The sequence below is a fragment of the Microtus pennsylvanicus genome, chromosome 1, assembly GCF_037038515.1.
Source record: "Microtus pennsylvanicus isolate mMicPen1 chromosome 1, mMicPen1.hap1, whole genome shotgun sequence".
NCBI lineage: Eukaryota > Metazoa > Chordata > Mammalia > Rodentia > Cricetidae > Microtus > Microtus pennsylvanicus.
This window is the reverse complement of record NC_134579.1, coordinates 88,085,979-88,101,709: the sequence shown is the minus strand read 5'-3', so window position 1 is coordinate 88,101,709 and position 15,731 is coordinate 88,085,979. Positions and strand designations below refer to the sequence as shown.

Genomic DNA, 15,731 nt, shown 5'->3' with positions numbered 1-15,731 from the left:
TGCCTGTGTAACTCTAGCTCTGGGAGGCAGGGGCAGGGTGATCCCCAGGGCTTGCTGCCCAGTTGGTCTAGCCAGCTGCTGAGTTCCAAGTTCAGTGAGAGACCTGTCTCAAAATACACGGTGGAGAACAACTATGGAAAGCAGCAGTTTTCAGCTCCAGTTTCATGTGTTTGTGCATGGGCACATTCACCATATACATGTGTCCTACTGGACTACCACACACAAAAGAGAACACTTTGCATCTTGAAATATGATTTATTCAGTAAAAATTTAGGTTTTATGATGTTGAATAAAATGAGTTATTAAAATAAATAACACTTCCCCAATATTTTAAATGTTGAAAAGTTTAGAAAGTTAAAGTTAGGTCGGGGGGTTTTGCTTCTCATAACTACTGAAAATGATTTTGTATTTACGAGAGATATTATACTGGGAGCAGTTTTCTATAAAAAGCTTTTTTATTTTACTTTATTTTTTTTAAAAAAAGAAAACTATCGGCCAGGTGGTGGTGGCACATGCCTTTAATTAATCCCAGCACTTGAGAGGCAGAGGTAGGTGTATCTCTGTGAGTTCAAGGCCAGCCTGCTCTACAGAGCTAGTTCCAGAACAGGCCCAAAGCTACAGAGAAGCCCTATCTTGAAAAATCAAAAAAGAAAGAAAGAAACAAAAAGAAAACTATCTTTTTTGCTGCTTTGAACCATTAGTGCTAGAAAAGCCTAATTTAAACTTTAGGAAATTTAAACTTTGAGCATTTTATCAAGGAGCAGTATGCCAACATTTCCCTAGGTTTTTTGTTTTGTTTTGTTTGTTTTTAATGTATATTTCTTCTTTCTGGGTATGGTGGCACATGTCTGTAATCTCAGCCCTCAGAAGGCTGGAGTAGGTTTGTGATTTCCAGGTCAGCTAAGTAGTGAGTAAAGCACTGTTTTGTAATGGCAAACAAAAACTAGTACATTTTTGACTGGGGCCCACTCTAATCTTTAAAATCCAGTTTCTCGGGCTGGAGAGATGGCCCAGAGATTAAGAGCATTGCCTGCTCTTCCAAAGGTCCTGAGTTCAATTCCCAGCAACCACATGGTGACTCACAACCATCTGTAATGAGATCTGGTGCCCTCTTTTGGCCTGCAGGCAGACACACAGACAGAATATTGTATACATAATAAATAAATATTTATAAAATAAAATAAAATAAAATCCAGTTTCTCACAGGGCATTAAAGGTGGTGCACACCTTTAATCCCAGCACATGGGAGGCAGAGGCATGGATGGGTGCTTAGGATAGGAAAATATTTAGTGTATCCTTTTAGTATCAGATGGTGGGTGGATATTGTTTGTTGACAACACTGCTTTCCAATGTAATTGTCAAGTGTCTGCCTCACCCCCATCTGCCACACTGTCATGAGATCAGGGTCAGAAGGCTTCAGGGCTAAGCTATTCATTATAAGGATGAGCAGACTGGGACATCACAGGCTGAGCAATTTTCCCCTAAGTCATGAGTAAAAGTTCACAGGTATGAACTGTCTCAAAAAACCGAAACTTAAAAATCCACTTTCTCACTTAGCACCTTATTTCTTTTCCTCTCATTTCTACATGTCAAATTTAAAAAGGCTTTCAGGAAGTTCTGTGATCAGTCCTGATCAAAAACCAGGACTTTACCATAGCATTGGTTGCTGTGGGAATCTTTAGTCTTGATACACTGAGGGAGGTAGGGCTTCTTTCCCTTGCCCCTATGTAATTTATGTTCCTTTTTATAATTAATAGAGAAGGATACTACATTGACCTAATATGTTCTTGCTAACGGGGCTTGGGTGTGATTATTACGAAGTTTTTTTAAATGTGAATATATAATTACTATAATTTTATAAAAATTATAAGTAACAAAGATGCTAAACTGGTCCTTGTTTGTAGCACAAATATTAATAACCTAAAGACAGATATTGGGATTCAACCTGAAGATCAGAAAAACAAAGCAGCCAGACATTGGCTCTTACCTCTACCTCATACAGAAACAGTGATCCTGACTCCAGGAATCCTCAGAATGAGAAAAGGTTGAGACCTGTCTCATCTCACCTTATATTCCTCTCTAGTGCTGGGATTAAAGGCATGCACCACACCGCCTGGTTTCTGTGGCAAACTAGTGTAGCTACTGGAAATAAAGGTGTGTGCCACCATTACCTGGTCTGTATGGTTGACCAGTATGACTATCTTACTCTCTGATCTTCAGGCAAGCTTTATTTATTAAAATACGAATAAATTGTCACTACAGTTCCCCTTTTTGGTCTAAAATAAAAAGGGTATAATTAATATAAGAATAACTGTATACAATAAGTACAATATATATATCAACAATATCTAGTTAATTGCATTTGACAAATACGGAAAAAATACTCCATTACCTAACTCATCTTGGTAAGTCTAAAGTCTTGTACCAAATTTACTTTCATGACTTGCTTTCTTTATTTAGTAATAGAGAAACTACAGGCTTTAGGACAATTGGTACAGAAGCAACTAGATGCTCAGGATATTGAATAATCAACCAGCCCTTTGAATTCTCCTGTATTTGTTGTTAAAAAGAAATCTGGAAAATGGAGAATGGTAATAGATCTAAGAGCTGTTAATGATGTGATTCAGCCATTCCTTGCTTTCTCTGTTGCCTAAAGAATGGCCTCTCATAGTTATTGATATAAAAGATTATTTCTTCACTATACAAGAAAAAGACAAAAAAATGCCTTCACAATGCATACTTATAATAATTCTCAGCCTGCTAAAAGATATCAATGGAAGGTTCTTCCACAGGAAGTGTTAAATAGTCTCCCATTGGGTACCTATGAATGGAAACTATAGTTTTTTGGCTGCCCTGACCTGAATAATCACAAAGAAATATAAATCACAACACTGTTTGGCCAATGGCTCAGGCATATTCCTAGCTACCTCTTACTTCTTATTAACCTATTTCTACTAATCCGTGTATTGCTACAAGGCTGTGACTTACTGGTATCTTTCTCCTTCAGTGACTACATGATGTCTCTTTGACTCCACCTTCTCTCTCTCTCTATCTTTGTTTGGACTTTCCTCCCAGCTTTTTTCTGTTAGCCATTGGCTAAAACAGCTTTACTCATCAACCAATAAAAGCAACACATATACAGAAGGACGTTCCACATCATTCCACCTTTCTGAATGTTGAGATAAAATGTCCCTCTGTCTTGCTGTGTCTCATCAGGTCTTTGTCCAGCATATCCTTCTGTACATATATACCTGTGCATCTTTCACTTAAAAGATGTCTATCAGTGTGAATAATCAATGTGATCAAGTAATAAGTAATATACTTAGTTATGATCACAAGATTCCAATGATAAACTGTCAGAATTCTCAATGAATAAAGAGACCATGGGATTGATACAGATCTAGAGTAGAAATGAACATTGTGTGTGTGAAGCTGTGAAAGAAGAAATTTAGGATTTCTCTGCTGTCTAAATGTGAGAGTTCTAGCCACGGTGCCTTGTGTGTACTTCCTCAAGAGGGTGACTAAGGGCTGCAGAGCTGCAGCTTCCCCTGGTCCAGGATCCACTAGTAATGTTCAGAAAGGAGCCACTTAAGATCATTTTTTTTCCTGGAAAAGTAAGCTTGCTCTCTTCAAGTCTACCTCATGTGGGCTTTCTGTGCTTGAGCCTGCTCTCTGTTGTGTTTGAACACGGTTTCCTTCCCAAGTTCCGCTGTGCTTACCATTGTTCTGCTGTTGGCAAGGTGCCTTGATGTGGGTAGCCTTCCACCAAGCCTGATGGATGTGAGATTCCCCGCTATCAGTCAATTCTTTACTATTTAGGGAAGTAAAGAGTTAACTGTTGCAAGTTGTCCTCTGACCTCTATGCCACATGCACAGACACTAAATGTATAAATGACAATTTTAAAAAATCTTGAAGAAAAATACTTGCTTGCTGAGCTCTTGCCTTCCTTTCATTGATCAAGGTTAAATGCCCCTTTTCCACCACACCATTTCTGTTTCTCTAGCCTTATTAATATTTTCCACTTACATGCTTTTGTGGTGTTGAGTCTTTGATTAGACGTTCATAGTTTATATCTCCATGTTTTGCTGTGTATATTTCATTCTCTGAAGTGAAATGATACTGGAGACTTTGTCATTTAATCTATTTTTGTGATCACACATGGGCCATTAGTAAACATTAACTCTTGTTCAATGCCTGTTTTTCTTTAAAGTTCCAGGGAGCTTTCAAATGTAGAGAATGTGATGACTGTGATCAAGCATGCAGGCTTCCCTCTCCCCATTGAGACCTAACTCTGAAACCTCAGATTAGGAGCATTCACCTTTATGTGTAATTTAAAAATTCTCCTAACTCTTGACACAGCTGTTTAATTCTAGAGGGGGAGAGCTCGAGATGTCAGAAAATTTGATTTATGTAAGGATGTTCTGTTAATAAACTTTCATGGAAAAGAAAACATTTGAGATTAGTTTTAGAGGATGGACAAGGTTTCTTTCTGTTTATAACACAGTTGAGCTGGACATTGTGGCACGTGCTTTTTTTTAAATATTTATTTATTTATTATGTATACAATATTCTGTCTGTGTGTCTGCAGCCAGAAGAGGGCATCAGATCTCATTTCAGATGGTTGTGAGCCACCATGTGGTTGCTGGGAATTGAACTCAGGACCTTTGGAAGAGCAGGCAATGCTCTTAACCACTGAGCCATCTCTCCAGCCCCAGCAGCATGTGCTTTTAACCCTAGCACTTGGGAGGCAGAGTCAGACAGAGCTCTCTGAGTTGGAATCCTCCCTGGTCTACAGAGTAAATTCTAGGACAGACAGGACTACGCAGAGAAGCCCCACCTCATAAATTACCACCACTACCAACAAGAAGAAGCCAACCTTCCTCCACCCCCCCACCCCCAAACTACAGGTTTGTTCTCCCAATTGAGAACCCATTTGCTTGATTTTTTTTTTTCCTGTTTAACCAGTTTTAAAATGTATTATCTAGTCAGTGAACTTCCAAAAAAAAAAAAAAGTCTGAGTTGCATCAAGACTTGAACAAATGGGAAGAAAGTTCTGTTTCAGGGATTGTCATGAGCCCTGGGCTAGGCTTGGAGTAGGATTTTCTGCTTGGAATAGCCATTAATTCTTAAATGCTGATTTTGAAGAACTCGAGTTCCTGGGAATACCCAAGATCTTTTCTATTTCTTTTCTATTTTTCTTTTCTTTCTTTCTTTCTTTCTTTTTTTTTTGTTGTTCAACTGCTACTAAGTTTTACTTTCATGTTGTACATTCATATTTTGCTAATATTTCATTAACTAAATTCCAACCAGCCACTATTTAGTTTATGTGGATAGTTCTTTTTGACAGTATCCAGACCTTTTGATTTATCTTTCCAGTTGATTTTTTTTAAAACAGGCTGTGTGATATGGAAAGCAAAAAATTATCTGATCGCCTGTCTTTTATATCTTTAACAATTTTGCTATTCTTCAAAGTTGGACGCATTGTATTTGAAACCTCCAAAGTTTCAGAACTGAGAGAACTAGTAGGAGAGTTAAGAAATCTTGGAGCACGTGTAGCAGGAGATGGCAGAAAACCCTTGGATTGTTCTGCCTCTTGGGAGCCAGTAAATCAGGATTGTACTCAGAATGGTGGTTTTCAAGTAGAGCCCTCATGATGTCTTTATATAGCCTCAGAATTTGAAATTAGACAGAATTGGGATTTACACGGTCAAATTTATTACACTAACTCACAGAGTTACTTAGAAGGATCAGACTGAGGTTATTTTGTTTTGAAATTGTGAGCGAGAGGTAACATTTGCTTGGAAATTCCTCAGTCTCCCTTTCTGTGTTGTCATGTGGTGATATGAACATCATGGGTCTATGAGTTGTGCTCATTTATTTTGAGCACATGAACATATAAATAAAGATTATTGCAGAGGCAGTACCTTATAAAAATGTTTATGTGTAAAATATGAGGTTGACTGGAACAGACTTTTCATTTGTGGTCTACATGAAAATATCCCAGCTCATCACAAGTTATATTGATGTCAGTATGTTCAGAAGCAAATGCAGATTAATTGTGGCCTGCATTTATGTTTTGCTGATGTGGTAAACAGTGGGAAAAAGCTAAAACATTCAAATTGAGCACTGGCAGAAAGCCCTGAAGCATTTAAAGAAGCCCATGATTTTTAAGTAGTGTTTGAAAGCCACTCCAGTAGGAAGGACACTACATACTGTGTTAGAGCAAAGAACTCTCTCAGCTTTTCACTGTAGATTCTCTCATTTGAATCATAGAATACAGGAATGCTATGAGTGTTCATTTGTCATTTTCCCATTGATCATACATACCATTTATTGCATTCAAGAGTCTTTTAGCTTTGTTGTAAAAGATAGATTGCCCAAATGCCAGATGCCAGTGTTCAAATGAGTACAGTTTTCAAGATGCAGTCACCAACATATCTTCTGCTACAAATGAGAGATCCGAGGCCCTGAGATTGACGCCAAGAATTTTCCATCTTAAGACATGGAAATAAGGACAATTGTCTTTATTAGGGTATGTTTACATTCTTGATTACTTATTAACACTGATCAAGTTTTTTAAAATGAAAATTTATGGGCTGTAGAGAGGACCCAGCAGTTAAGGAAGAGTACTTGCTACTCTCCAAAGGATCTGAGTTCTAATCCTACCACCCAATTGGCAGCTCATAACTACTTCTAACTCCAGTTCTAGGGGATCTGAAACCTTCTCTAACTCCAGTTCTAGGGGATCTGAAACCTTTTCCTGGCCTCTAAGGGCACTAGGCATACACAAGGTACATAGGCATACATGCAAGGATCTCCCCTCCCCACCAGTACACATAAAATAATAAAAAATGAAAAGTTGTGTAGGTTGACTTCTCTCTGGTCATTTCAGAGAGATATTAACTTGAGTTTTGGGTTTCTTTACATTTTTGGCTTTGCTTTTTAATGACTCTTCTTCATGGTAGCATAGTATTACAACAAACACCACTAACTATTGAAATGGAATGGCTGCCTTGTGTTGTTGAGGTGTATCCTGAAGCTCAAAGGCTTTGCATGTAGACTTTTATCCTTAGGCACACATACCAAGGAAGACAGGTCACAATGCTAGACTTAACTCTTCCTACATTTTGGATGAGAATAATAAACTGCAGAATGAAAACCTTGTGTTTAAGGAACAACCTGAAGCAAAGCTGCTTCAAAGCTTAATGCTTTGGAGTGAAGAGGCTAATGCTCTCTACCATAATATCTTCCTAAGGCAGCCTTTCAAAGAGAAATCAAACAGGATTTGGCCTTTGGAGTACTTACCATCTAGAATGCCTTCTCTCTCGGGAACCAGACGGTTCTGTGTAGTAGCCTTTCTTAGAAACGCTGTTGACTAGTTAACATTCTTGCTGTAACTGAGTGAACCCTTGGAGCAGCCGCTGTGGCATATAGATGCCCTTGGTTATTGACTACTCTGTAGTTGATCTGTCTCTGCCTGTCTCTCTTCTCTTCTCTCTTCTCTCTCTCTCTTTTTTTCTTTTTTTTTGGACCCAATAAGTATGTCCTTTCCACTTGGGTGTTGAAAGAGCCTATGAGCAGTAGCTGTTCTGATTTTTGTTGGTTGTTTTCTCTAGGGAACAAGCTACCCTCTGAGTCAGCACTGGACTTGAAGATAAATCCTACAATTCATGAAACTGACTGATTCGACTAAAGGATGGATAGTTTGGGCAGCGTTGGACAGCTCTATGAGGGGTCTGTTTGTTTAACTGGAGGGATTGTCGAGTTCAGCAACTTTTAATTCCCCTAATGATAAGGGGTTGCTGTTGTGAAAACAGGGTTTGTGAAGGAATCTATTCCGGCAATTAATTAATATTCTTATTGACTCTGTTTTCATTTTAATCACAAAACATCATGGAATAATTCTATAAAATGGAGAAATTGGAATTTGTATGTCCTGAGCAGTCAGCATAGGGTATTTGTGGCTCAAAAAATCCAAATTGCCCTTTTTTCACATGGGGTTATAAGCTGTCTTGAGTAAATCTTTGGCACTTGGATATTTAATCTTTGCAAGAGAGTATATGCACTTGTGGCTTGAAACTGGTAGGGTTAAGTGGGATGCAATTTGATGATTAAGTATTTTATCAGATCAGTGCATAAGTATTCCAGACTATGGCTAATATTTCAATGTGATTTTTAGTAAATGTCAAAAAATATTAATAAGATAATTTTCACCTTAAAACTTAAGAGGTTTTTTTGGCAGGAAAGTTAAAGAAAATAAGATCAATAATATGTTTAGTTATAGATTTTTAATTTGTACTGAGGATTTAAAAATGCTACAGAAAGAAAAATCTTTTTTCTTTAATTTTTCTAGGCCACAATACATTATATAGAGATAATTTTGATTGTTATTTTGAAGGATTGAAAATATGTTGTTGTTAAGATTAAATTTAGTTATGTGAAAGCTAATGTGATTTAAAAATAGGAATCATGGAATTTTTTTCCAACGTTGCAAACAGGTAAATTTCAATATCTTTTTATTTTTGAGGCTAGAAGCTGGAGGTGTCAAGTCACACCTCACACTGCAGTTTGAAAACTTGGACTTTTATATACAGTTCAACTTTGTGTCTGTCAGCTGCAGCATGGTTATTACTATGACCAAAATAATGACATTCACTATTCTGTAGGCCAGTTTTAAGAATTACTTGCAAAACTGAATTTTATTGAACAAAGAAATTATTAGATGAAATAATATCTAATATTCTCCTGGCCTTTTCTTATGAATTCTTTTGATACTGTTTGTTGGTAGGGTGATGTTTTATACAGTCTACTGTGTAATTAGATCCGAAGTTAAAATACACCTATATGGGTCTGGAGAGATGGCTTAGCAGTTAAGAGCACTGGTTGGCTCATTTTGCAGAGGACCAGTGTTTGATGAGTCCTAGCACCACAAAGTAGTTAACAACCATCTTCAGCTCAGTTCCAGGGATCCAGTGTCCTCTTCTGGCCTCCACAGGCACTGCCTCTATGTCCTGCATATTGTGTGCTTGCAGGCAAAACACCCATACACATAAATTAATCTTAAAAGAGAAAAAAAATGTTTAACCTCATGCCTGTATGATGCTTTGCCTAATCCTTTTATATCTACTTTTTAATAATTCTTTTTCTTATCCCTTTTAGCAGCTTTAAATAAAATAATAAAATGATCATAATTTCAATAGTTATTACCATTAGTTTCATAGACACAAATGTGACCAAAAACATGATCAAGATTTATCATATTCCTGGTTCCTAAGGTTACCCCCCCCCTTCTTTCAGTAAAATACAGCCCATCAGTTAATGATAAGTTGGGGGGGGGGAATAGATAGATCATGTATTTTGGTGAAGACCCAAACATGTATCCACATTGCTAGGATTCTCCAGAAATCCTTTAAATTTTAAAACCATCAGATTTTTTTTTTTTTTGTCTGTAGCATATACTAAGTTCCCAGGACCTAAGCTTTAGGAGCAACCATGTAACAAACAAGTTTAGTGCAGTGTGTTAGGAACTTGAACAGGGAAGTGTTTGAGATGGGTCTTCTGTAGCTTTGATCTTTTAGGATATGTTCAGAAATTCAAAAGTATATTTGCATTTAGTGGTATTCCTCTTTATCCTGTAACTTTTTCTTTTAGGCATATTGTTTTACAAAGTCACTAAGTTTGTAAATCTAGGTTAAATTGGGCAGAGTAAGTCCCTGCATACATTAGCACCTGAATCCATTTCTGTTGTTACTGACCAAGGAAACCTGAGTGTGTAAGGAGTAGGGAAAGCTTCACCTTCTTTGGGCTTAAAATTGGAGTTTTAAAAGCAGTTGCTTTAGTGAATTCGATTCAAATTTCTAGTTTATTATAAACAATAATCTTGAGTTAATTGATAACTCAATGTGTTATCTGTTATGAATTGACCCTGGGGATTTCTAAATCTAGAATTGTAAGTTTATTCTAATAATGATTATTTTATTAAAAACATGTGATCAAGGGTATGCACAGGATACACAGAGAGATTATTCTTAAGGAGGAGGGAGGATTATTGTCAGTTCAAGCCCAATCTATGCTAGCTACAAAGTGAGTTTAAGGCTGTTCTTGCATTCATAATGAATCAATGTCTCAAAACAAAACAACATAAGAGTAAGAAAACTATTTTATTTTAGTAAGTTTTTAAGTTAGTATGTCTTCCATCAACTTTTCTAATGTCTGTGTAAAATAACTGTTACATGGAGAAAAATTTTCATCATTAAGTGTCTTTTAGACACTTCTCTGTCTTCTTAAAACATCACCTTCTCTTCTTAAAATATCAGTACTCTAAACAAAGATCATTTAATTGACCTTGTTTGCTCTGACTTAACTTGCCAGCCTCTAAAAGACAATTTTATCTATTGAAATGTTGAGTCAGTGTTCCTTTTAAAGCTTACATTTCCCCATTTCTGATGTGGTTCTGGGTTCAGGGCCTTTCATATTCTATGCCAGTTTTGCCTTTTATTTTTAAAGACCATTTTTTTAAAAAAAAAGTGTATGTGTGTGTGAGAGGGAGAATGAATTGTGTGTGTGTGTGAGAGAGAGAGAGAGAGAGAGAGAGAGAGAGAGAGAGAGAGAGAGAGAGAGAGAGAGAGAGAAAGAGAATTGTATGTATGTGTACATGCCTACACCTTTCCTGAGAGGCCAGAAGAGGGCATTGTGTTTCTTGGAGTTGGAGTTAACATGTATTTGTGAGCCTCACCCAGTGAGGGTTCTAGCAACCAAACTCATGATCTCTGGAGGAATAGTAGGTGCTCTTAACCACGGATCTATCTCTCTAGTCTCAGTGTTAACCTTTTAAAATTAGCATATGTGCCTGTAACCTGTGTGTGTGTGGAGGGGGGAGGTGGGGTACTGGGTCTCAAACTCAGGTCCTTATGGTACCGTGCTGGTGAAGACTACCAACAAACTATATTCCTTGTTCGTTACTGTGTTCTCTTATTCCCCCCAACCTTTTTATCTTCTCTTCTTTTATGAAAAATGTATCTAGTCAAGAAGTCCAGAACATTTGCTCTTAGTTTCTCTTATAGTTGTAGAGCAAAGTAATGATCAAATGATAGCCATCCTGGGGACAATTTATGGCATCTATGCAGAAATCTGGCCCAAAGTGCAATCCTTAAAGGCCTGCTTGGGAGACTGCTGTGCAGCTGGTATATGAGAACTGAATTTTGAAGACTTCTCAGTCTTTTTTTGCTAAAATGCTCTTCTGCAGTGGTGTTTGTGTTACACAGTCTGTTTCTTCCCAGACTTCATAATTCCTTTGTGCTGGCCCAGGTGATACCTTTGGGTCTGGTTCATAGAAACAACTTCGGGCATCAAATCCTCATAGGTTTTTCCTTGCATGTAAAATGTAGAGTGCTGAGTGGATTCATGGACCACAGAATGTATTGTCCTTTTAGGTTCCAACTGTGTCTTTTTCTCTTACCACTATTGAGCACCACAGTAATACATCTTAGCTGTTAGAGCTATGTGCTGAATGGTATGCATTCTAGTGACTTTCTGAATGTGTGAGTCTTGGACTCAAAGTGTTTTTAATCACTTAAATCACTGAAGAATTTAAGAGTTATATTGTCAGTCAGCTTTATTTACAGGCAATAACATAAGGAATGTTCAATATCTTTCTGATGCTGTTACTTTTAAATATCTTATTTTAGAAAAGTGAAGGTTGATGTACATTCTGGACAGCTCCCTAGCATGTCTTGTGTTGACAAAGTGGGCTGGTATTGGTAGGAGGAGCAAGTTGTTAGAAGTGAAGAGACTTCTCTTTATAGCACTGTCTGTCTGGAAGAGAAGTCCATCCCACCATATTTTTGTTTTCCAAATTGTCTTTAACATGTTTATCTTAAAACTCTCTGTGAAATTTTATAGTTTTGTGTTTGGATCTTACACATGGTTGTTAGACTTCTTCTCAGGTAGTGTCAGAATCGATGTCCTTAAGAAACAAGGGTTTTCTTGGTTCATTTTTTTTTTCTGTTGTGTAGATACATAATAGCTTGTAAGTTTTCTACAAATGCTAATTTTATATCTGGCTTACTTTTTTCCCCCTCATACGATAGCTAAGCCCTTAGTTTGTTGTCATATAGATTTGGGCACATGACATATTTGTATTGTTTCCAGCTGTTTGTGTAAGAGTGTTCTATCTGCTTGTGTACGTTTATGCCAGAAGAGGGCATCAGATCCCAATAGAGATGGTTGTGAGCCACCAAACGCTTGCTAGGAATTGAACTCAGAACCTATGGAAGAGCAGCCAGTGTTCTTAACTGCTGAGCCGTCTCTCTAGCCCCTGTTGCCACTTTTAAAACCAGTGTTTTACCGTTTTGTATGATGGTCATCCTGGGAACCTTGGATACATTTGTTTCTGAGGAAACATCTGTTTTAAATTTTCCCATTGAAGAAAAGAATTACTTTATTTTAAATTGGGAGTTTATTTTTGCTTTTTGAGACAGGGTTTCTCTGTGTAGCCCTGGCTGTCCTGGAACTCACTCTACAGATCAGGCTGGTCTCAAACTTAGAGATCCGCATGCTTCTGCCTCCTGAGTACTGGGATTAAAGGCATGTGCCACTACTGTCCCACAAAAATGTGGGGTGGGCATATATATCAGTAAGCACAAATGGAGGTCAGAGGACAACTTTTTAGAATGGATTTTTGACGTTTACATGGCCTATGGGCATCAGATGCAGGTTACAATGTTTCAAGGTAAGCACTTTGACTTGATGAGCCATCTTACTCTAAAAAGATTGCTTTATAATTGCTAGAATGGAATTTAAAATACCCTTACCATTTACTTATGAGACACTTACTCAGTGACTCTCCTATCATTACCATGGGTTCCAGCAAACACTTTAACTGCAAATCATCCAGCTAATGTTTTTTATGCTGTATGTGTTTTGTGCTGTATGATGACCTCCAGTCATCATAATTGGCAGTAAATGACTTTACCCACTGCCAGCCCCCCAATAAAACTGTATTATTTTTACCACTCTGACAAGCCAGTTTCAATTTCTGTTTCTTGGAGCCTGAGGGAAATGGCTCATTGCTAAGATGATTGCTGAGCAAGCTTCAAAACCCGAGTTTGAATTCTCAGTAAACATTCACATAATAAAATGCAGAGTACAGAGGTGCATGTTCTAGGAGGCAGGGACAGGAGCATTTCAGAGGCTTGCTGGTCAGCCAGTCTAGCTAGTTAGTTCCATGCCTCAAAAAATTAGATGGAGATGTTAGAGAGACGGCTTAGTGACTGAGAACACTTGATCATTCTTTCAGTGGACCTGAGCTCACTTCCCAGAACCCATATCTGGTGGCTCTCAAGCTCCAAGGAATCTTACCATTCTTTTGGCCTCCATAGGCATTGCACACAAGTGCAGTCTGTGTCTGTCTGTCCTTCCCCCAACACACACACACACACACACACACACACACACACACACACACACACACACACACACAATTGGATTTAAAAGTACAATGGTGAATGATAGAGGAAGACACATGTTATTGATCTCTGACATCCTCACATGGATATGGCTACCTACATCATGTACATACACACACACACACACACACACACACACACACACACAATATACTGTACATAAATAATAATTTCCTTTTCTTTATCAGTACACAGATACCTTTATGTTTGAGGGATTTGAATTTTGTATTATTAGTTGCATAATTTATTTCCTTCTGGTTCCTTTGTGTTTTAATCTGAGACAGGGTCTCAGAATGTGTTTGTGGCTAGCCTGGAATTTGCTATTTCTCCCTGGTGGGTCTCTTATTATAAAAATCTGCCTGCCACTTCCTCTTCGGTGCTGGGATGAGAGGCAAGCCACTGTTTTGTTTTCCTTACTGAGTTTTAAGAACTATGCCTTATATAGGTTAACTCTTTATTAACTTTAACTTTATTAAAAGTGTTCAAATTGATCTTTTTAGTTAACTTTTTCTTTCCTTGGTGGGAGATGACAACGACGACATAATGCCCCTTCCCTTTTTCCCAGACAGGGTTTTTCTATGTAGTTCTGGGTGTCCTGGAAGTAACTCTGTATATCAGGTTGGCTTCAAACGTACAGAGATTTGCCTGCCTCTGTCCCCTTAGTGCTGGGATTAAGGATCTTTTTTTTTGACATTTGTCTTTTTGTATTTTTACATGTTTTCTTTTTCCAAAAAAAAAATAGCATTAGAGCCTAGCATGTTGTCACATCTGACTACTTCAGTCACCTTTTCCCTGAAGTTTGTTTTACCATCTTTTTTTTTTTTTCCATTTCCTGTGTAAGGGTGTTTCCCAGTATGCATGCAGTAATCACGGGTTACTGAATCCCCAGAATTTCTGTTACGATGATTGTTATCTGTCCTGTGGGTGCTGAGAATTGTTGAACCATTTTTCAGCCTTTTTAATATTTGTTTTTCATGTATATTTGAGCTTCTTTTTGGTGTCCTGGTGTCTTTTTTTCTTAAAGATGTATTTGTTTAATTTTTTGTGTTTGAGTGTTTTGCCTATGTATGTGTTCTGTGTTAGAACACAGTGCCGGTGCCCATGGAGGCAGAGAGAGATCATTGAGTTCCCTAGAAATAGTTAACAGATGGTTATGAGCCACCATGTGCTTTCCTGGGAACTGAGCCCAAGTCCTCTGCAAGAGCAGCCCTGTTGTCTTGATGAATTCCTACAAAAGTCTAGAATATCTTAAGGACTATGGTGTTGATCGCCTCTTACTATTATTGATGTAATTACTACCCCCCCCATTTGTTTTTCTAACTTCCTCTTTGTTTGTGTTTCTTAATTGTTCTATTCTCACTTTTTCAATGCATTCTTTCCCACACAGATATATTTAGCTTGTGCATATTGTTACTTTTGCTGAACTAGCATATTTTTTAGGTTCATTTAAGTAGAATTGTCATCTGAATAACAGATAAGAATTTAATTAATTTTTTCCAAAGTCTACTCGTTTGTGTGTAGTTTATGCTTTTTTTTAAACACTAGTTAACATAAATGAGGTAGGTTTTGTGTATGTTCTATTTCATTGCTCCCCTGCCTCATTCAACTAGGTCATTGGAATGATTTGGTTTTTAAGTATTTTTGTTGGTATTTAGTTTACATATTGTAAGACTGAAACCTTAAGTGTGCATGTGGCTCACTTGATTTTGGTGTAGTCACAAGACTGCAACTGTGACTATGAGCTAAGTAGATAAACTGTGCTTTTTCTAGTCTGTGCACTTCTCTTTTCCCGTCTTTAGAGCCTCAACTCTGCTTTTCTATTCCTAGGCTTGCCCATTTGTGAACTTCTTGCAAATAGTATCTTGTACTTAGTGGTCCTTATGTACTTGGCCATTTTATTTAGTGTTTTATGGTTCCCATAGTAGTGTGGGTTCTTGTTTGTTGTAGTCTATGCAGTATACCATATCTCACTGAGCTGTTTCTTAGTTGAAAGATATTTGGATTGGTTACACTTAGTGATGATCATGTGCTAATGGGCATTCACGTACATTCCTTGCATGGACATATGTTCTTACTGCTACTGGGAAATACACACAGTTTTGGAATTTTCAGGACATGCTAACTTTAATAACTTAAAGAACTGCTAAATTCTTTTCAAGATCACTGCACCACCATTTTACATTTCTGCCAGAAAGAATAAGAGCTCAGATTTCATCCTTCTTCACCAACAGCATTTGTTACCATGCTCTTAATTGACTGTAAGC

At 37.6% G+C, this 15,731-nt stretch overlaps 1 protein-coding gene across 5 annotated transcripts in view; it reads left to right on the top strand.

The window, feature by feature from the left end:
- Positions 1-15,731, top strand: part of Pan3 (poly(A) specific ribonuclease subunit PAN3) — a 115,004-nt gene that overhangs the window by 65,362 nt on the left and 33,911 nt on the right. The window contains exon 6 of one of the 5 annotated variants that reach the window (XM_075972075.1): positions 7,618-7,735. The exons of the other annotated variants lie outside the window; for them this stretch is intronic. Coding sequence (XP_075828190.1) covers positions 7,672-7,735 — 64 coding nt within the window. The 5' untranslated portion in view covers positions 7,618-7,671. The remainder of the gene's footprint in view (positions 1-7,617; positions 7,736-15,731) is intronic. 5 annotated transcript variants of the gene reach the window in all.